We start from the raw sequence: 20,438 nt of genomic DNA, 5'->3' as shown, positions 1-20,438 counted from the left end.
GTGGCCTCAGCCTCCCTCCCCACCACCCTTACCAGTGGAGAGACCACCATTGCTATCTTATGAATAAAAATAATTATTCTACTACCTCTGTATGTGTTTGTTTATTTTTAATATTGTTTTAGGCTTCTTAGATGTGCAGCAGCCAAGGCCAGCACCTTGTAGGCGTTTTTTTAAAAGTAACTGAAATGTAATTGTAGTGATTACTTTGGAGGAAACGTAAAGTAATCAGTTACTTTCAGAGCAATTGTAATTGTAACGGTAATTACTACTTTTTTGGGGCCATGTAACTGTAACTTATTACTTTTTAAAAGTAATCTTCCAAGCTCTGGTCACTGAGGAAACATTGTGCAGTACTTCTCAAAATCAGTGCTGCACATAAGCAAGATTTTAACTCAGGAGCCCTGGGGGCAATGAGTCCTCAATAAACCTACTACACAGAATTAGCAACTATCAAATGAGAAAGTTACACCTGCTATTCTATTTTTATTTATATATTTACCCATGGGAGATACCATTAAGCAGATCTCCCACATCACATCTAGTTTGGCTCTCAATCTGATCTATCTCACAGGGTTGCCAAGATGTTAAGCTGCCAATTTGAGGCCCTTGGGTTAGGGATGGGATCCATTAGCCAGTACCAGTTCAAAAGCATTCCATCAACCTAACAGGCTGGCAACAATTCAAGTTCGTTATTTATCCACTAGCCACTGCTTTTACCAATTTGTGGGTTTTTTTGGCTCAGAAAAAATATTGATACTACTATTGATATTTTTAAAGTAAATATTGCTATTTTGAAGGAAATATAAAAGGAAATATCAATAAATAATCATTCTTAAAATCAATATTTTAGAGGTGGATTTTTTTTAAGGTCCATTTTCAAAAATAGTAACAGAAAATCGCTATATGAAAATATGATCCTCAGTGACTGAGAATGGAAAATTCAGTACCAAATCTGAATTGGGAAGAATTATAGCACATCTTTACCTTGTATATAACAGTAATATAATCTTGTCTAAAAAATGTTTTTAAAATTTTCTCAGCTTTGCCCATAAAGATTTATCTCACAATACATTTGTTACGTGCTTGCAGGCTTCCCATAGGCAAGTGGTTGGCTACTGTGAGAACAGGATGTTGTTCACCAGCAGGCTCTTACATTCTTATACAAGGTGCCATAGTCCTTTTGAGATGTTTTGTTTTGTTGTTTGCTAATATGCCTACACCTCAGAAATTTTCTATGCTGCTTTTTCAGAGCATATACAGTGAAAATAAAGTAAATTATTACTCTGGGAAAAAATAACTGATCATCCGAAGAAGTCTTCAACAGTATCAGAATTAAATTCGGTCTCATCCTGTTGATGGATTGGGTAGCCATAATAATATACAAGACAAGTCTAGAGAAAAACTTACACTTGACAGTAAGGTCTTTTCTGGTGGCTAACAAAGTTATTCACTGTTAGCATCATCTTGCAGACCTCACAGTGAAAGCAGGCTTTGTGCCAGGTCTAGAAATAGCAAAGATAAAAATACAGTGAAAGTTCCTTGTGTTTCATATTTTATTAGTATGTTTTAAAAACTTATAAGTGATTACTATTGGCAGTCTAATAAACAACTCTTCCTACTGTGTGAAAAAGCGTATGCCAAAGATACATTTCCAGCATGTAACCTTTAAAAGATGTAAAATGTTTTACCAAATTACACACTTGGCAAAGTTCAGTTGTGACATCCAAGTTATCCTAAATGAATAAAGATTATGATACTTTAGAGTATTCTTTTACTGTGTTAAATTAAAGGAGATGCAGGCCATCTATCTGAAAGCGTATTAGTGGATTATTTATATCAGAAATGTTCATAATGGTGATGAATAACAATATCTACTGACCTGATCAATACAGTTAATCTTCTCTGCGGGATAAACCCCATAGCCACATCTGGCACAAGACTGAATATTCATCCTGAAATTTTCCAAGAAAATTAAAAAAGTATCAAAATCTCAGAGGAAATTACAACTTTAAAAATGCTTTCCTTCCTGTGAAACACACTCCAGTCTACTTGGGCTAATCCACAATCCAAAACTTCTGCCTTCCTTTTGCTGAGCTTCTGCTTCAAACTCAGCTGTTGTCTGGCTTTTAAAGCTGCCAGTTACTAAGAGGGGTTATTTTGGCAACTGTGTAAGAGTTCATGGAAGGGAAAGAGACAGGAGAATTCAATAACACCTTTCTCTAAATAGAAGAGTGAACTCACAGTGAAGCATCATGGTCATACGAGTAAGAACATCTAATTGTTAATACTTAAACTATGGAGTTAAGTGTTTAGTTGCTAGAACTTCAGGATGAACTTCTAAATATATGTCAATTCATCTTCAGATTACTATCTATTAGCAGAGTCATCGTTCCGAAAAGAAGAACAGGGCAAGGCAATTTCCCACCTGAGCTCCATAAACAACTCGATTCACTTTCCAGCTCTAGCAGAAAACTTAATATACAGTGTCCACAATATATCTCACATCCAGATTGTTCCTCAGAATATACACTATTGGGCCATAAAATCCTATGGTCAGTCAGCCTTAATGCACCTTGCCCATTGAAAAAGCCTTATATAATGGTGTATATTTCTCTAGATGAAGTATATTGTTGAGCAGAATGTATACATTTGACTCAAAATCTGCACTATAGGGATTGGGGCAAATTAATTTGGTCTGAAGTAGTTGGCAGGGTGCTAACATTCTCCTTAGAATTTCCACATCCATCATCTAGACCACTGATAACTGCCAAAGGGTTGTCCACACATTACTATGAGGTTCCTTTTTTTAAAAAAATAATTTTTTAATAAATTTTGTAAGCTTGTAAAAAGTACATGTTTACAGGAACGTATAAAAGGGGTACAAGTAGGAAAGTTTCTCACAATGTACATTACATGTTGTTGTATTTATAATATTGTAGAATTGTGGCTTCATTTATTGGTCCAAGTGTGAAGAGAAGAGGGGGAAGAGGGAAGAAGTGGTCCCAGGGAAGGAAGTCAAATTAAGGAAGTACTTGAATTCAAGGAAGTTGTCTGTGTGTAGTCCCTGTCCAGTGTGCCAACTGACAGGGGTGGTAGTAAGAGGCAGCGAGTCATTTCTGGTTGGGTGTCTGTATGTCATGTGCTCAGCCTAACGTGTATTTCCACAGGAAGGCATGTGTTGAAGGGGGAATCTCCAGTCAAGTTCTTTGGCTGCTATGAATCTGATGAATGTGAACCATTTGTCTTGGAATGTGTCTTTCTTAGTGAGGTCTTTTCATTATCTATTTTGGTTTCTAAGGTTTTCCATTAAGGCCACTTTCCAAAGTTGTGCATACCACTCCTCTGTTAGGTTGTAGGTGATCTTTTTCCAGTTGCATGCTATGAAAATGCCGGCTGCTATAAATAATGATGCTGGTAGATCTTTGAAGAAGTTTGGTCCATCTTTCTCTGTGTAGATGGAGATGAGAGCCATGAGAGGATCCGGGGACAGTCTTTGGTCTGTGATCAGTTCAATTTTGTGGAATATTTTGTTCCAGAACTCTTTTATGGTAGGGCACATCCACCATATGTGGTAGTATGTGCCTGTTTGTCCACCTCCTCTCCAGTATGTGGGGTTTTTGCTTTGGATTATTCTGCCTTAGGATGTAAGGAATCAGATACCATCTATGTGTTAGTTTGAGTAAGTTTTCTTTTAATTTGGCCAAGGATGAATGAAATGGTACTTTCTCCCATATTCTATTCCATTTTATTGGGTTGATTTCTGTACTCATGTCTTGTTTCCAAATCTGTCTGAAGCTGTCTAGTGTGCCAGTCGTCTCCTCCAGAAAAAGATTGTACATGTGTTGATTGGAGGCCCTTGTCCATGAAGAAGTGTTGTTTGATGTATTCAAACAACATGTTTGATGTATTGTTTGATGTGTTGTTTGACCCCCATGTATTCTGAGGGGTCTTCTATATGAATGCTGCTGATAAAAACTGTCCAGAGGAACTGGATAAAAAATGAACTAATGGAAATGAATCTATCCTGCACCTATTAATTTTCTTCCAAGTGAAAATCTGTTAACATGTGCTTGAAAGGCCATTGAAAAAGACACACAAGTCGAAACGCATCTGGCCCATTGAGATACAGCCTACAAGCAAGAGTACCAGCAGTTTATATAAAAAGCACTATAGCAGCAATGTATGTATTCATTCATGAGTATGGACTTATGACTTAGGCACTTTTGATTCAGGAGATATTCTTCCTGTCTCTTCAAAAAATCTATTTGTACGAATTTTGTGCTTGTTATTGCATGTATTAAAAAACTTTTAAAAATTTTTTTTAATTGTTTTGCATAAATTGGAATTGTAATGACCACATACCCTAACTTTCTGTAAGACACAGTTGTATCTGTTACGGTTGATTTTGAACCTCAGATTCTAGCATTTGGTGGATTGGTACAGGGTAGTGTTCCAAGTTTTGTTTTGAGTTGTGTGCTGCTGAATCAAGTGGCATTGGGAAAGAGGTCTTGGAGGGTGTAGAGCCCCTTAGTGTCCCAGTCCCTGAATTGAGTCCATTTGTCCAGATTATAGAATTAGGGGTGGCTCAGAATAATAAGAAGGGAGTGTAATGGCATGTGCCTTTGGCAGACCAACACCTAGTTCATTTTAAGCCAGAGATTTGGCAACCCTGGACTATTTCCCCCTGCCCTCCTTGTTTTCCTCACCTATTAGGGCTTACTGAAAGACATGGGTGCAGGCATCTATTGCAACAATCCTCAGATTAATAATTTGACAGTCCCTTAGACTTTGAATTAAATGTTATCTTATTTCTTGGCAGATTTCCCTTTTGTCTAGCAGAAGAATTCCATTGTTTAAATATAGCATTACTAGTTTTTCTCAGAGTGTCAGCAAGAAATACATTCACAGCATAAGATCAACTCATGCCCAGACCCATCCTTTTCACACTGATTTGTAAGAGGAAAAGTATATTTTTAAGAGCAGGTTTTGAGATGTAAGATAGCGATCTGACCTCCAACTTCAAATTACTCTCTCATGGAACGCAGCACAGGATTTTGAGCCACAAGTTGGGAGGGGAGTCTATGCCTCAGCGCAAAGAGATTCCTTTTTGCTTTTTGGTCAGCACTCCTTCAGCAGTATTCTACTGCCCACTCATTTGGGCCTAACTACCTAGTATTTCTTATAGCAGTAGAGACCTTCTGTCTCTTTAGTTTCCAGTATGACTGGGTTAGGATATTAGTAATTAATGCTGCCATGCACCCAATAATTTTGTATATCTATCCTTTGCTTTTCTATCAATAAAAGAAAGCTTTGCTTTAGCCTCATTTGAATACACATTTCTTAGGTTGGACATGTGGGTGATAGGTTCACACATGAGGATTCCAAATAGAAATGTGTGTAACAGGGGGACAGTGAAGGGGATAATTTTGCCTTCCAGTTTCTCCAGACTCTGAGGTCTGCCAGTAGAAATTGGTTGTTGATTGTGGCTACATCATTCTTGTATTGAAAGGTGAAGGACAGAGCCCTGATTTTATGTTCCCATGTTTTAGGATGCTCAACTAATAGCCATGCTCTGTCTTTGTCCCCTTGTATGACGGGGATTAAGTTCCTGACGTGTTACATTATGGTACAGTTTTAGAAATAGTATTCCCATTGGTAGTCTTGTAGAAGACCAAAAGACGTAGGTTTGTTTGTTTTTTCCCTGATGAATGTATTTAGCTAAGAGGTTCTGCCATTTCTTTAGTGTTGCTCTGGAGAGAGCAAGCGGAATGCTTTGAAAAAATAATACTTTTGCTAAGATCATCAGCTTCACTTCTGCTATGAGGCCCAGCCAGGTGAGTAGTATTTTTCTCCATTTTAGTGGTATTTTTAAAAAAAATCCTTTTGGAGTTGTTTGTAGTTCAGTTCTTCCATTCTATGTAGATGTCTTGGGATTGTGACTCCCAGGTATTTTAGTGCTATGGAGCACATTTTTTGTTTTGTTTGTTACTTTATTTTACAGAAATAGTTATATACCATCCTTCATTACAAAATCCCAGGGCAGCATACAACAAGGTTTACAAAAGAGATAAAATACCATTAAAAATAATACAGAATGATCATAAAAATGATTGGCTCATTTATATGGCATTCAGATCAGTAAGGGATGTCTTGTACTACAGTCACGATACTCAGTGAGGCCTTGCATGCCATCTAGTCCAACCCCGCTTGATGTAGAAAATCCACAGCTAAGGTATCCCCAACAGATGGCTGTCCAGACTCTGCTTGGAAACCTCTAGGGAGGCAGTCTATCGCCCCTCACGGTACTTGGTTCCATTGTCAAATTGACCCATCATTAAATAGTTTCTCCTACGGTCAACTAAAAATTATCCAACTGTAACTTAAACCCATTAAGTTAATTCCTGCTGTCTCTGGAGCAGCAGAGAACAAGTCTATTCCTTCTGTGTTATCCCTTCATGTATTTGAAAAGGGCTATAGTGTCAGTCTTCCCTTCTCTAGACCAGCTCCTACAACAGTTCCTCATAGAACGCTTTTCCATATCTCTAACCATCTTTGTTGTCCTCATCTGAACCTGGTCCAATTTCTTGACATTCTTCATTTATTTATTTTTACATTTTTATCACATATTTTCTCCAAGGAGTTCAAGAAGGTGTACAAACATGGTTTACTCCTCCCGATTTTATCCTCACAATAACCCTGTGAAGTAGATTAGACTGAGAGACAGTGACTGGCCCAAGGTCATCCAGTGAGTTTCACAGCTGAATGGGGGGTTGAATCCTAGCCCTTATACTCTAACCACTACGGCTCACCACCTTCTTGAAGTGCAGCACCCAGATAATTATGTACACAATGTACATCTCATGATGACACTATCAAAATTTACAGAAATGGAATTTCAAAAGAAGCAAACAAGCACAGGCATGTTCATTTTAAATGAGCACAGACATCAGTAGAATATAGCTGTAGGCCAGCTTGGTAGATGGTCAAAGTATGGTCAATGTGTACAGTTAGCTTAGCTCATAGCTCACCTGGTCCATCAGAGTGGTCTGACTGTCTGATGTGTTCCAAGAAGAGCAGCTCCAAGCCTTATCTAAGATAGCTAATGAGCTAATGCTACCAAGAGAGTAGTTTTAAGAGGTCAAGATGATCTGCTTGCTAGTAGTCCTAATTAGTGCAATGTCTTCTCACTTTGAATGTACGAAAATAAGATAATCAATCAAGTGCTGTGATGCTTTCAGATCAAATGCTGTGATACTTCAAAGATAGTAGCCATGAGTTGTTATCACTGCAGGTATTTGCAAATAAGTGTATCCATAGAATTGCTTTTGATGCTTAGCTTGATATAGGACAACAAAAGCAACAAAAGGACACATACAGTTTGGAAATTTGACAACTGAAATTAACAATACTTGTGGAAAGTAGGAATAGATCTATGTGTGGAAAGACTGTGAGCTCATCTCGGGTCTGACAACCCTGTGCTCAGCAACTTCTCAGAGATGCCATGTTCTTCCATACTATACGTATATCTTTTGCAGCTGGCTCTGGTTGGTGGCTCTTGGGGTTCAAGTAAAACACAGGGTAGATCCCAGATTGTGTAACAGCAATGCTTTTGCAGTAATGACAGCATTGCTACTCACTGAATGGGCATGGGGCAAGGTGCTTGCCAGTTCAGGATTGGTGGCACCACCATCCTGCAGCAGGTGGGCACACACCTGCAGGCTCGTGCTGCATTCCACCAAAGTACCCCAACCTTGCCATCTCTGTGCCTCTGCCATTCTACCCTCCACTTGTCACTGCTGAACCTATGCAATCAAATTATTGGAAGAGTCCTGGCTATATTTCTCTTTCTTGAACTTTAGGAGGAAATATAAAGCACACAACAGATTTACATTACCATTAATTTCAATAGGTTCTAAAAGACCAAGGAAGAAAAGTATAGTGAGTAATTTAAATTGTGATTTATAGCGGTACTGTAGTGTGCAGGTTCTGCAAAAGCCAGTGTGGTGTAGTGATAGGACTACTGGGCTAGGGCCTGGGAAACCTGGGTTCAAATCCTCCTTCAGCCATGAAACTCACTGGGTGACTTAAAGCAGACTTTTTGGAATCTTTCCTCCATAGCAAGCAACAAGAAGTCACACGATGACACATTGAACATTTAACAGACTTATTATAAATGTTATATTTATTGATAAATCACCTAGTATTTAAAGGAAATAATTGAATTTAGAAATTAAAAGCTGTAATTCTATGTTCACTTTCACTTCAGGAGTAAGCCCCATTAAACTCAGTGGAACTTCTGAATAAACATGATTAGGACTGCACTGTAACTTCAGATTCCCAAGTCTTTCTCCCTATCCCCTTTACTAGATTACTGGTACATCCTCCCACCTTCTCTCAAGATAGCAATTTTCACTTGTCTGAGCCCATAAGGGCCACACAAGTTCTGCTTCAGAGTCTTAGCTCCCCCCCTGCTGCCTTTTCTCTTTTCATTACCTCTCTGTTGTTCTTTCACCTCTTCCTACATTTCCCTCTCTGCCCCCCCCCACTGTTTCAACTAAGGGGCTAGAATCCTAATCCTTCTTACCTGGGAGTAAGTCCCACTGAACTGAATGGGATTTACTTTAGAGTAGGCATGGGGTTAGGATTGTACTAGGAATTTTGTAAAAATTAACAATGTAAACAGTCTTTGCCTCGCTCTAGCTTCTCTGATAGAACTCGTGCTTTTTTTAGGCAATCCTAACTCAATTTACCTGTGAGTAAGCCACATTGAACTAAGTGAGACTTACTTCTGAGTAGACATTTTTAGAATTACAGTGCGAGCCCTCAGAATCTCTCCCCCCTTCTCTCTTTTCACCCTGCTTTCTTGTGCCCTTCTCTCAAGATAGCAATTTTCACTTGTCTGAGTCCACAAGAGGCTTGAACTCCATTTAAGTTTGTAAAAGACACTTATTTTTTAAACATCAACAGTTTAAACAGTCCATTCCTAGTTCTAGTTTCCTGACAAGTCTCTCTCACATTTTTAGGTACTCCATTTACCTGGGAGTAAGCCCCACTGAACTCAGTGGGATTTACTTCTGAGTAGACATTTTCCTCCTTCCCTCAAGCTCATTGCTCGGTCACAGCTTCGCTCCACTTACCTGGGAGTAAGTCCCACTGAACTCAATGAGACTTACTTCTGAGTAGACTTTTTTAAAAATTGCAGTGTGAGTCTTTCAAACCTCCCCACCCCCTTTTTTGCCTCTGTCCTTCCCTCAAGTTCATCCCTTGCTAGCACACAGAAGCTCTGCTTCAGGGTGGTCTCCTGTCCCTCTTTCTTGCCCTTGCCTCCATTTTAGCCTTGTTCCTCTTTTCTGCTCTGCTTCGAGGTTCCAGCAATTGACGTTTCCTTGATCGCATTCCTGACTGGCAGCAGCAGTTGCTGCTGCTCCTAGAACTAAGCTTCAGGCTCTCCCCTGGGAGAAAACCGAATTGCTCAGGATCAGCTCCTCGTGGACAGCATGCAGGGAGAATCAACATGTGAAGGAAAGACCTCTTTCTTCAGGGGATTGGTACACTTAGTGATTTTTCAAATCACCACGTGTAGACTGTTTTTCAAGAGCAGCTAAACCCAGGTACAGGGGACTTCTACCTGGGTACAGAGTAAGGTGCGAATAACCCCTATGTGTTGAAGGCTGATGTGGCCGTGATTCCAAGGTGGCTAAGAGCGATGAATCAGCCCCTACGCTGCACGATAGGGAGAAGGAGGCTCACATTCCAAAGGCTGCCGGCGGAAGGGAGGCTTCCCTGGGACCTGAGCCCAGGAGATGGCGCTATTCGCCGGCTCGGGTTCAGAGACAGGGCCTTGGAATGTGAGTTCAAGTTCCTGTGCCGCTGAATCGCTCGCCCGAGTCTAAGGAGGCCGGGACGGGGCTTTTGGTTTCACTTTCGCGGTTTCCACATAGCAGAGCGCCAACGGAGCAGAACTCCTTGCATTCCCCTTCGTCATGGAGCGCGCCCAGGCAAGTCTTTCACAGGGTTTGGGGGTGGAGGGGACTCTCTCCCCATGGCTTGCCTTCCTCCTTACGTGCAGCCAGGGCTAGCCTCGGAGTTTTTACCGTTGTCCACTCTCCTTTGGCCCTGCCCCGGCCCCACCCTTACCCCCACCCTTACCTTTGAGGCATTAATTCTCTAACTTTATCCTATAATCCCTTTTGGCTTCTTGCGCTGGATTGCATCCCGTTCCATTTCCTTTCAGGTTCTTAGCTTCTCAAATCTAAATGTAACCCTTTCCATCTAGTAACTGATCAATGGTTGCGTGTGCCCACTTCCTTTTCAATATTCATTCCCTCCTGCACTCCGCTGTTGTATTTCGGCCTGTCAGTACAGAAACACCCTCACCTGATGAATTTCTGCTTGTTAGGCAACTGCCAGTGGCTAAGGCTCATCTTCTAGCCCACCCTAAACTGAACGCTCTCTCTATAGTCTACCACTTTAAGATCTAATATTTTACAACTTGTCTGGTGACCTCTATGAAAGATCATACCCATGAATTCTACATTAACCTGCTGCTGTTCTGGTAATCACTTCGTAAATTAAAATTCTCATGTATTAAATACCTTTCAAGGATATTGAAGAGCAACAGTAATCCTGATCCATGGTGTTTACTTAATGCAGAATTTTTTCATTATTCTGTGAAATGTGGCTGGATGCTGTTTGGCTCTTTTCAGGTTGTATCCTAAAATTAGCCTACTGTAGGTATGACCCCCTTCTTGAGCCTGGAGAGTCTGATTCTTCCTTAGCTGCTCATTAATGCAGACAATTCGGGCCCAATTTTCATTCCTGACAACAAGGGTGCCTGAAAGGTAAAAGAAGTGGTATGCAGCTCTAGGCACTTCAGCCCTCCAGAAGTGAGGTGTTGAACCACTTCATATCTGGCAGTCACCCTTTCATCTGGAAACCAGAGGTGCCTACCAGGTAAGAAGTAATAATGCACCTTTCTATCCCCAAGGTGGTGTGGGGAAAGAGAAAGAAAAAACAGGATGAGTTCCAGATGTAACCATTTGACTGCCTGAGGCTGATTAAACTTTTGTGTCTGATTTGGATTTATTCATTTATTACATTTCTATCCCACCCTTCCTCCCACAGGGTTGCTTGTTTGATAGCACTTTATCCAGATGCATCATGAGCAGAAGTATAAGATGGAAGATTCTGCTACAATTAGCAGTGTTTTATGTAGGCTGGGATCCAAAGAGCTACCTCAAGTGCACTAAAATGCTTGGGCCTACCTAGTATATGTATGTGTGTGTGCGTGTCTATCTGTATCCTCGGCTTGGGGGACTGCTGTTAAAGAAATAAAAGGCCACAACCTCTTGCACTTGTGGAATAGTTGTGTTGCTCTTTGGCTCCCATAAACTTTATCTTACTGAACTTGGATCAGTATAAATGAGCACAGATTAATATGTAAAATGCTATAAGATATAGCTGGTTAATCATTTCTCATAAATGCAAATCGTTAATGTATGATTCTTTTAAACTGATTTATAGAAGACTTGCGGGTGTTAATTAGAGCTGAAATGGAAGGGTTGGGAGAGAAATTCTTAAACAATTTCTCATAACTCAAATGGGCACATTCAGAAATTATTTTTCCAAAAGTTGCCCATCATGGCTGTTTGCTGTTTTGGTCTCCTGCCTTTCAACCAGTTAATTAAAATTTAAATACATCTGTATATTGCCATTTCAGTATCAATTTAGTTATTTAAGGAAGTGTGAGAGAGCCTAAATCCAATGTGGGGGAGGATTACCACTATTCATAGGAAAGAATCCTTAAATTTTTATATTTTGATTATCCTAGCTGTTAGATTAGAAACAGATGTAAAAGCAGAACAGGACCAAAAAACAGTTGCACCCATATTTTATTCCTGATACATTTCAAGAGGCATCTCTTTATTAAGGGAGTTTCTTTAATTATCCTAATACTTCCTTAAAAAGTTTATTTGAGGCTACCCCACTTGTAGCTCACTCGAGTGATTCCCTTGATTCGCAAAACACATTAGGAATGATATATTGGTGCAGCTGTCTTTTTGTCCTCTTTTCTTTTTCATCCTGTTGCAGTAACATTCCAGAAGTAAGATTAGTAATATTTGCTCCCTTTAGTTAAAACTGTTTTCTCTCAACTAAAGCTTGAGTTGATTAATTCCTGCTTCCAAACAGTTATTTGTTTAGTCACCGGTGGAACGGGGCACTGTGGAAACAGAAACTTCATAAAAACTGGTTTTGTTTTATAGTTTTCCTTTCAGGACATAAGTGACAGGTAGAGCAATCCAAACCCCTGATCTGCCATGCTGGAGGGAGTTTGGATGTTGCAAAGTTGTCCCAATGGCAGCAGGGGAGCTCTGTCAGACTGAAGGGCCATTGCACCTGCCAGAAAGCTACCACCAGCAATAGCTATCTTAAGCCCCAAAATGTGGTGTTAGGGTGGGAGAACACTGACCTGGCCAGGGATCTGCTGGATCCTAAGCCAATGTAGCTAAGAGTGATGAGCCTGATCAGGGTCTATCTGCTGTTCCAGCGTGGAGCTGATGCAGAAAAATTCCTGCCACGTGCACACACACCCTTCCTATCCTAGCCAGCATGAGCAGCCAGGCTTCAGATGCAGCCTCGCTCTGCCACTCCAGCAGAGAGTATGGACTGTGCCCTGACATTGGTATTTGTGGGAGCGTGCACTAGTAGCAAAAAAAATGTAGTAACTGCTGCAGACTTGTTTGCAAGGCTTGATGGATCTGCCAGTTAAATCAGTTTTAAGTCTTGTGGCCATAACAGATGCTACTGAACTTAAAAGGCTAGCAAAACAACAGCAGCAGCTAAGGATTCAGTCCATTTGGTTTCTTATGTGAATTTTTAGGCATGATGTGCATCCTCTCACAAGTGCATCTCACTGCTTATCAGGAGAATTGCTGATAAGGAGAAGGATGACAGCAAGACTTGAATGACTTTAAAAGAGGATTGGTCAAATTCATGGAGGAAAAGACTCTTAGCCACAATGGCTGTGCTCTACCTCTGTTGTCGGAGGCAGCATTCCTCTGAATGCCAGCTGCTTGGAATTACAAGTGCGGAGAGCCTGGTTTCACTTGGGTCCTACTTGTATGCATCCCATGGGCATCTAGTTGGCCACTGTGAGAACAGGATGCTGGACTAGAAGGGCCATTTACTTGATTCAGCAGGGCTCTTGTGTGTTAAGAAATTTCTTTATGTAGCAGAGAACTGGATCATGCTCATAGTGTGAAAGTATTCAGTGTGGCAAGTTAATACCTAACATCATTCACCTAAAATTAATTAACAAGACGTGACACACAATCCTATACTTGGAATTAAGTTGCATTGAGTTCAGTGGGGCTTACACCCAAGCAAGTTGAAAAGGAGCATAGCCTTAAAGGTATTGGGTCATTCATACATCTCTGTATGCACAGGTGGATTTTTCTTACCAGCTGTACTTCCGTGTGTATAGATGAGTGTACAAGGAAGGGAAGAGCTAGATTTCGATAGTTATTTTGGAAAGCGTTTCTCCAAGTTAAACTTCAAAAGCAAAATTTAGGCTCTTATATTCAAATTCTAAAATTTCCTGAATTTTGTAAGTAATATTTGTTTCAGCTCTAGTCACACAGTTTTTCTGCAGTTCTGAACTGGGCAGGAAATGGGTTTTTAAAGTTCGATAATCCTAGTGTTCTTCTAATTTTTCGAAATAGCTGCCAGGAGACCTTTCTGATCCTGTGCCATCACAGGTGCATGAAGATGATGAAAAAGACCATGGTGATGTTACAGATGCAAAGCCAGATAGAAGAGAGCGGTCATCAATCTTTGGAAAGTAAGACAAACTTTTTTTAGCTTGTCTAAAACTCTTGTCCAGGCAAGTTTCAGTCTTAATTCTTCTATACGTTACATGCAAACAAACCATTTTCTCAAAATTTCTTTCCTTTATTCTCGATCCACTGATAATATATGAAAATACAAATCTACAAACTGCTCTGTCTATTTCACCCTCCCCCTTATTCTAAATACAGTTTAATCTCACGTTTGCAAACTGCACACGACTCTTTTTTCCTGTGTGTGTGTCCATCCCAAATAGCTCTAGATGGACCCACACACCCCTTATCAGCGCTAAGCTCATATTAGTATGATGGATTTTTTCTTTGGGATCTGGCAATTTTACAGGAAAGGCAGCCAGTCTCCCATGATAAGCTGGGTGCTCTCCCTTCAGATAGATCAGCTAGCAAGGAAGGAGGCAAGCCTGCTGCCTCCACAATCCACTTAAAGGGGTTTGAGAGATGGATTGGACAAGAGAAGGACAGCCTAATAGTAACAATCAGGATTTAAAGCCAACTTCAAACCATGGTTTAATATCCTGACTTGTGCAAAGCTATTAAGCATAGTTAATTGAAGCTAAAAGCTAATGGAAGTCTCCTGGTTTGTTTGCTTGCACAAAGGCAAGAGTAAAGGGACTGTGTGCACAGCCAAAAGGTTTGTTCATAACTCAGCCTATTAAGCTGATGCATAATCACTTAAATATGGTCATGGGAAAATGATCCTTGTTAGCAGATTAGAATACTATAAAGGCTTAAGAGTGAGTATATTACTCCCGTGAAAACTGTTTTAAAAAATTGTTGCAGTTAGTCATCTAAAACAGCATAAACTATGGAACAGCCTCTATTCCTTTCCTTCAGTTGCCAATAACCCACTCTCTTCCTAGTGGTTCTATAAACTATGGATTGAGATTTTTTCCCCACGTGTGGTCCTTTTAATTCTTGTTTAAAAAAAATGAGATTGCTCAAGAGATGAATTCTGGTATATATCTCTGTTTTTGTCCTCTCCCATGTGGGAATATCTCGAGAAAGTAGCTGGAGAAACATGCATGTGATAGGAGAGTCTTCTTCTTGCACACTTTATCATCTGTTTTCCCAGCTAGTTCACAAAGGCAGGAAGGAATCTTTGTTCAGATAGGGACATATACTGTAAAAAATAACTTCAGCACTTACCTTTCCAGTGCAAACTGATGCTTGCCCTTGCCCTAAATACTTCACATACTTTTGACATTTGCTCCTGTATCCACTCACCCTCCCTCTGTGGCCCTCCAGATGTTGTGTGTTGGGCTGCAGTCCATCATCCCTGCCCCAGGCTACATCTTATGGGAATTGAAGTCCAGCAACGTCTTGAGGCCCCAGGCTCTCTGCCCTTGTTTTAGTTTCAAGGCTAAATATATGTTTTATGAGAGAAGTAGTCTATGGATTTTTTAAAAGAACCCTGTATATTTTATTCCCACTAGATGGCAGACTAATATCACTTTTTGCTTGTTAGAAGCCCATACAGTGAACAGAAAGCTTTATGATGTCTGAGATCTGCTTTTTACCTGTTACATGTTAAAAGTTAATGCTTAGTATAATATATGTAGGCTACACTAGTAATATGCAAACAATAACTGGGTTTATTTCTTAGGTTCTTTTACACAGTTCTTAGTTGGGAATCCATCTTGGAACCACACCCCAAAAATCACAGACCTCAGGCATGCTCAGATCCAACTTTTCTTTAAAAAAGCACTTTACTTTTTTGGCCACTAGGTGGCAACCACATGAACGTATCTTATGCTCCTCCCCCTTTAGTTTATACTATCAACATACAATCTGCCTATATTACTAAACACCTGATACATTGGTCTTAACAACCCTTGCATTTATAAATTCAGATTCCCCCGGGGCTTAAGAATTCTTTTTCAATGGTGTAGTGCAACTGTGGGTGTTCCTGGCTTGTCCCTCACTGTCACTGTATGTTCTATCTCGGCAGGTGTCTCAGCTAAAACAGTGTTAGGATCTGATGTAGAAATTGTGGGCCTGTCAATCTCTCTGGTTGTATCAAGTGGGTAGTGTAATGGTTCCCCATCAATTTGCTCTTCTACTTCAGTCTGTGGACCCTCTGCAGGAAACTCTTCTCCATGATTTTGTCACTTGATTTTGGTGTTGCCGAATATGCCTCCCATCTGGTAATTCCACTGCCCATGAGAGGGGCCCTGCCTGTGCTACAAGATGACCTTCCAGCCAGTGAGGTCCAGTCCCAAAATTAAGGCATAAATTAGGTAGCCCACTGTTAGGGTTCTTGATGCTCTTTTTAAGTAATAGTAGAATTTTTGTGCTTCCTGCTTCTCACACACCTTAATAGCCTCATCAGGGTGTAGGATGTCCAGGTGTATACACAATTTCCTACCCATTAGTCATTCTGCTGGTGATTTTCCCGTGGTGGAATGTGGTATAACATGATACTGGAGAAGGAAACTGGCTAATTTAGTCTCTAAGCTGCCACATGTCATTTTTTTTAGTCCATCTTTCAAGGTCTGTACAATTCTTTCTGCTAGGCCATTGGAAGATGGGTGATATGGAGCAATTCTTACATGCTTGATGTGGTTTTTCTCCAAAAATTCTTGGAAATTACACCTGTAAATTGTGGCCCATTATTACTTACCACTACTTCCGGCAGTCCAAAAGTAGAAAAAGACAGGCGGAGTCTATCCACAGTTGCTTCAGCAGTAGTGGTTGACATGATGTAAACTTCAAACCATTTGGAATGTGCATCTGTTATTATTAAGAACATTTCCCCCATGAATGGACCAAGATAATCGATGTGAAGTCTTGCCCACGGTTGTTGTGGCTATTCCCATGGATGTAAGGGTGCTTTTGGAGGAGCATGGCGGTCAGATTGACAAGTCCACACTGTCTCACCACTGTGTCAATCTGCTGGCCTCTTCCAGGCCACCACACATAACTACGTGATAATCCCTTCATCCGTACAATGCCAGGATGTTCTTCGTACAACAATTTTAGCACAGCAGACTGACTCCCTGGTGGTACTACTATCCGAGACCCCAATAATAAACATCCATCTTGGATACTCAAGGACTCCCTATGCTGATAGTAGGGCTGTAAATCTGTGCTTACCCCCTCAATCCATCAATTTATTACCATTCTTCGCACTCTAGATAACAGGATCTTGATCTGTCTCTCATTTAATCTTTGCTGCATCTATCAAGGATATGGACATCAACAAGAAGAATGGTTTCAGTAGGCTGAGGTACTGACTTTGGGCAATCTGGTAGTGGAAGTCTGCTAAGGGCATCGGCATTACTCAGGGCTTGATGTGGTTTATATTCAAATTGGTAGTCATATGCAGACAACGTCAAGGCCCATCTCTGGATTCTAGCAGATGCCATTGGCGGTACTGGCTTGTTCTCTCCCAGCAGACCCTGAAGGGCCTTATGATCTGATGGTATGACAAAACATCTGCTGTGTAGATATGAATGGAACTTCTGTACTGCAAAACCACAGCTAACCCTTCATGTTCTAGCTGTGAGTAGTTTTTTTCTGCTGGGGCTAGGGATCTTGATGCATAATTAATAGGACATTCTGATCCATCAGGCATTTGGTGGGCTAACACTGCTCCCACTCCACAAGACGAGAAGTTCTTTATGACTGTCATAATGAATAAGGAGCGTGGATGACTTCAGCAAGGTGAAATGTGAAAGCCGTTGCCTGCAAATGACAGCTTTGATAGTACTTGGTCTAGGTTCTGCAAATGTGCTGCCTCTGTTGTTCCTGTAATCAGAATATCATCAAGATATACACAGACATGCAGCATACCCTGGAACAAATTGTCCATAGCCCTTAGAAAAATTCCAGGGGCAACAGAAACGTGAAAAGGGAGCTGATTGTAACAAAACAGTCCTTTATGAGTATTTATTGTTGCATACTGTTTTGAATTTTCCTCAAGAGGAATCTGAAGGTACGCATCACTTAAGTTGATTTTTGTGAAAGTTTTTCCTCCAGCCAGGGTGGCATATAGATCTTCAATTCTAGAAATGGGGTATGTGTTCAGCTCAATAATCAGAAAGTGGAAACTGCATCACACAACCCAGGCACTGCCAAGAGAAGGCCGTCCCTCAAAACTCAGTGCTCGAACAAGAAGAATTGTGAGAGAAGCTACAGAGAGGCCAACAATCACTTGGAAGGATCTACAGAGTTCAAATGGTGCAACAGTCAACCATATCAGGATGGGACACTGGCCTGGATGGGAGGGTGGCAAGAAAGAAGCTGTTACTCAAAAAGTACCATCTAAAAGCACGTCTGGAATTTGCCAGAAAGCATGAGAGTGCCCCAGCTGCGATGTGGGAAAAAGTTTTGTGGTCAGATGAGACCAAGGTAAGAGCTTTTTAGCCAAAACTCACAAAGCACTATGTGTGGCGCAAGCCTAACACTGCCCATGCCTCAAGATACATCATCTCTACAGTGAACTATGGTGGTGGCAGCATCATGCCGTGGAGATGCTTCTCATCAGGAACTGGGCATCTTATTAAAACTGAAGGAAGAATACAGGGAAATACTGCAAGAGAACCTGCTTCAGTCCACTAAAAAACTGATGCCTGGAAAGAAACTTTTCAGCGGGACAATGATCCCCAGCACAAGGCCAAAGCAACACTGGAGTGGCTCAAGAAAAAAAAGGTGAATGTCCTACAGCGGCCCAGTCGAAGTCCTGATCTCAATCCCATTGAGAATCTGTGGCACTCTTTAAAAATTATGCTCCACAAGCAATGTCCAACTAACCTGAACAACCGGGATTGAACCTGCCAAGAAAAATGAGTAGCTGAGTAGGGTTGGTCTGACACCCTAATCACTACACCATGCTGATTCTCACAAACTGGGCATATAGGCATGCATATGCCATCCATGTCGTACTTTATGAAATGCTGCTAATGGAGGAATAGGGCATGTGCTTCCATAGGGTACACAGGAATCCTACTTTGGTGAATGTTGAGTACATTTATTTAAAGCAAGTTAGATATAACGTATAGATATTCAGCATATTTTTGAACTTTCAATATTCTGATCCACATCTGCAAGTGGGATTTTTCAAAGCCTGTGTACAATAAGACTAATAGATTAGAGATTGCTGTTGAATTGCCATCCAAAACTGTAATCACCTGAGTGCTATTGTTTTGGGTCATTTGTCTTTTCAAAAGCTCAATCTGCTATGTGACTAGCAATAATTTGCTGAAGAAAAAGAGCCTGGAAGACCATCTTGTTCCAGGGGCCTTGAATTCTTTTTTAACAATACCTGCACATAGCTTAATAACTACTTACGTTGACAGCTTCTGAGATGTAACAGAAGAGGCAGGATTTTATACCAGCCTATTTCTGTTATCTGTCTTGTCTTCCACCACCACCTTCCTTGGTTGTTAATTTCCACCCACTTCTGATGGCTGGCAGGTTCCTGTCATCTCTTAGACAAGCAAAATGTTCATAGAAAAAGATATTGGGGTGAATTTAATTAAGAAGTTTGCACTCATTTATCCTCTTCAGATCTAGTCATGTTCTGTGCCCTAAGTTGCTGTGTCGTTTAAAAGCTGACTTTTGGAAAATTAACTTTCATTGCCAAGGAGGAGAGCATTTATTGCACAAGTGAACAACTCTGCCTGTATGTGGCCAGTCACAGGTTACTGAGACATGTGGGTGAAGTCCACTCTGCATCTCTTCCCCATGTTAATGTTGCCCCAGTTCCCAAAAGAGGTGATGCAGACTGTTATGTTGCCCTTGTTGGCTGTATGCAAAGATAACAGAAGGGGCCCTCCAAAGTACTGTGCCATGTAATAACAACAGGCTGTAGTCTAGAGTTCCATTGATGAATAGGTTTACGGAGGAGCTACATGAGCGGCATGAAAGCTGGAGCTTGTTAGAGAAAAGAATGAAATGTTTTTACACCAGCAAAAAATATAAATCGGGTCTAGACAGAAGTTATAGAAATTTTCAATAATAAAAAGATTGTAGGAGTACATTCAGTTGGAAGGTCAGACTAGATAATCCCAATGATTATTCCTGATATCAAATTATTTATAAGAGTCAAACGTTTTGTCCTACGTGAATTGCAAAGATGCCCAAGCTGGGGGGGGGGGGAGAGAGTTGTCGTATTCTGTTGTTTTTCCCACTTCTTCCATACTGGCCCCACAGGGTTGTATCCAACAAAGTCATCCTTTTTGTTCAAGGACTTCTGCTTGCCCAGAGGAGAAGTTCCTATCCTCTTCCTGTGCTTCCCCCAGATCTGCTCCATAGGGTTGAGGGAACTGTTAAGAACAGATTTTTTTCAGGGGGGGGGAGTTCCATTGTGCTAGCAGAACTCCTTTCATCAACAGGATGATGTTATTGGAGCCCTAAGTATACTAAATGGGATTGAAGCACTTGTCAGATCTATGTATATATGTTAGGTCAGATCTCCTAAGGAGTTAGGGCAGCTTTTCAAATAGTTTCTAAAAATCGGAAGTATTTCAGTTTGTGTGCTAAATCCTACTGAAAGTAGTATCTGAAGTATGGAACCTATCGGGTATCAGGCCCAAGACTTGATTATCAGTGTCTGGCCCTAGTGTCTGGTACTAG

At 40.8% G+C, this 20,438-nt stretch overlaps 2 protein-coding genes across 6 annotated transcripts in view; one reads left to right on the top strand and one right to left on the bottom strand.

The window, feature by feature from the left end:
• NRAP (nebulin related anchoring protein) overlaps positions 1 to 2,120 on the bottom strand; it is an 88,093-nt gene extending 85,973 nt beyond the window's left edge. For 2 of the 4 annotated variants that reach the window (XM_061635952.1, XM_061635949.1), the window contains exons 1-2: positions 1,880 to 2,120; positions 1,408 to 1,502 (exon numbers count right to left, since the gene is read on the bottom strand). In XM_061635952.1, coding sequence (XP_061491936.1) covers positions 1,408 to 1,502; positions 1,880 to 1,951 — 167 coding nt within the window. In that variant the 5' untranslated portion in view covers positions 1,952 to 2,120. The remainder of the gene's footprint in view (positions 1 to 1,407; positions 1,503 to 1,879) is intronic. The other 2 variants (XM_061635948.1, XM_061635951.1) reach the window with 1 other exon arrangement.
• A 7,263-nt stretch (positions 2,121 to 9,383) lies between these two features.
• Positions 9,384 to 20,438, top strand: part of CASP7 (caspase 7) — a 30,285-nt gene continuing 19,230 nt past the window's right edge. Inside the window, exons 1-2 of one of the 2 annotated variants that reach the window (XM_061635947.1) lie at positions 9,384 to 9,611; positions 13,722 to 13,840. Coding sequence is in view for 1 of the 2 variants with exons in the window: in XM_061635946.1 (XP_061491930.1) it covers positions 9,984 to 9,998; positions 13,722 to 13,840 (134 nt within the window). In the remaining variant the exon portion in view is untranslated. Of the gene's footprint in view, positions 9,612 to 9,644; positions 9,999 to 13,721; positions 13,841 to 20,438 lie in introns of those variants that run through there. The other variant, XM_061635946.1, reaches the window with a different exon arrangement.

Source organism: Rhineura floridana, chromosome 7 (assembly GCF_030035675.1).
Source record: "Rhineura floridana isolate rRhiFlo1 chromosome 7, rRhiFlo1.hap2, whole genome shotgun sequence".
Classification (NCBI taxonomy): Eukaryota; Metazoa; Chordata; class Lepidosauria; order Squamata; family Rhineuridae; genus Rhineura; species Rhineura floridana.
The sequence above is the reverse complement of the archived record's forward strand: the minus strand, read 5'-3'. Positions and strand labels throughout refer to the sequence as shown.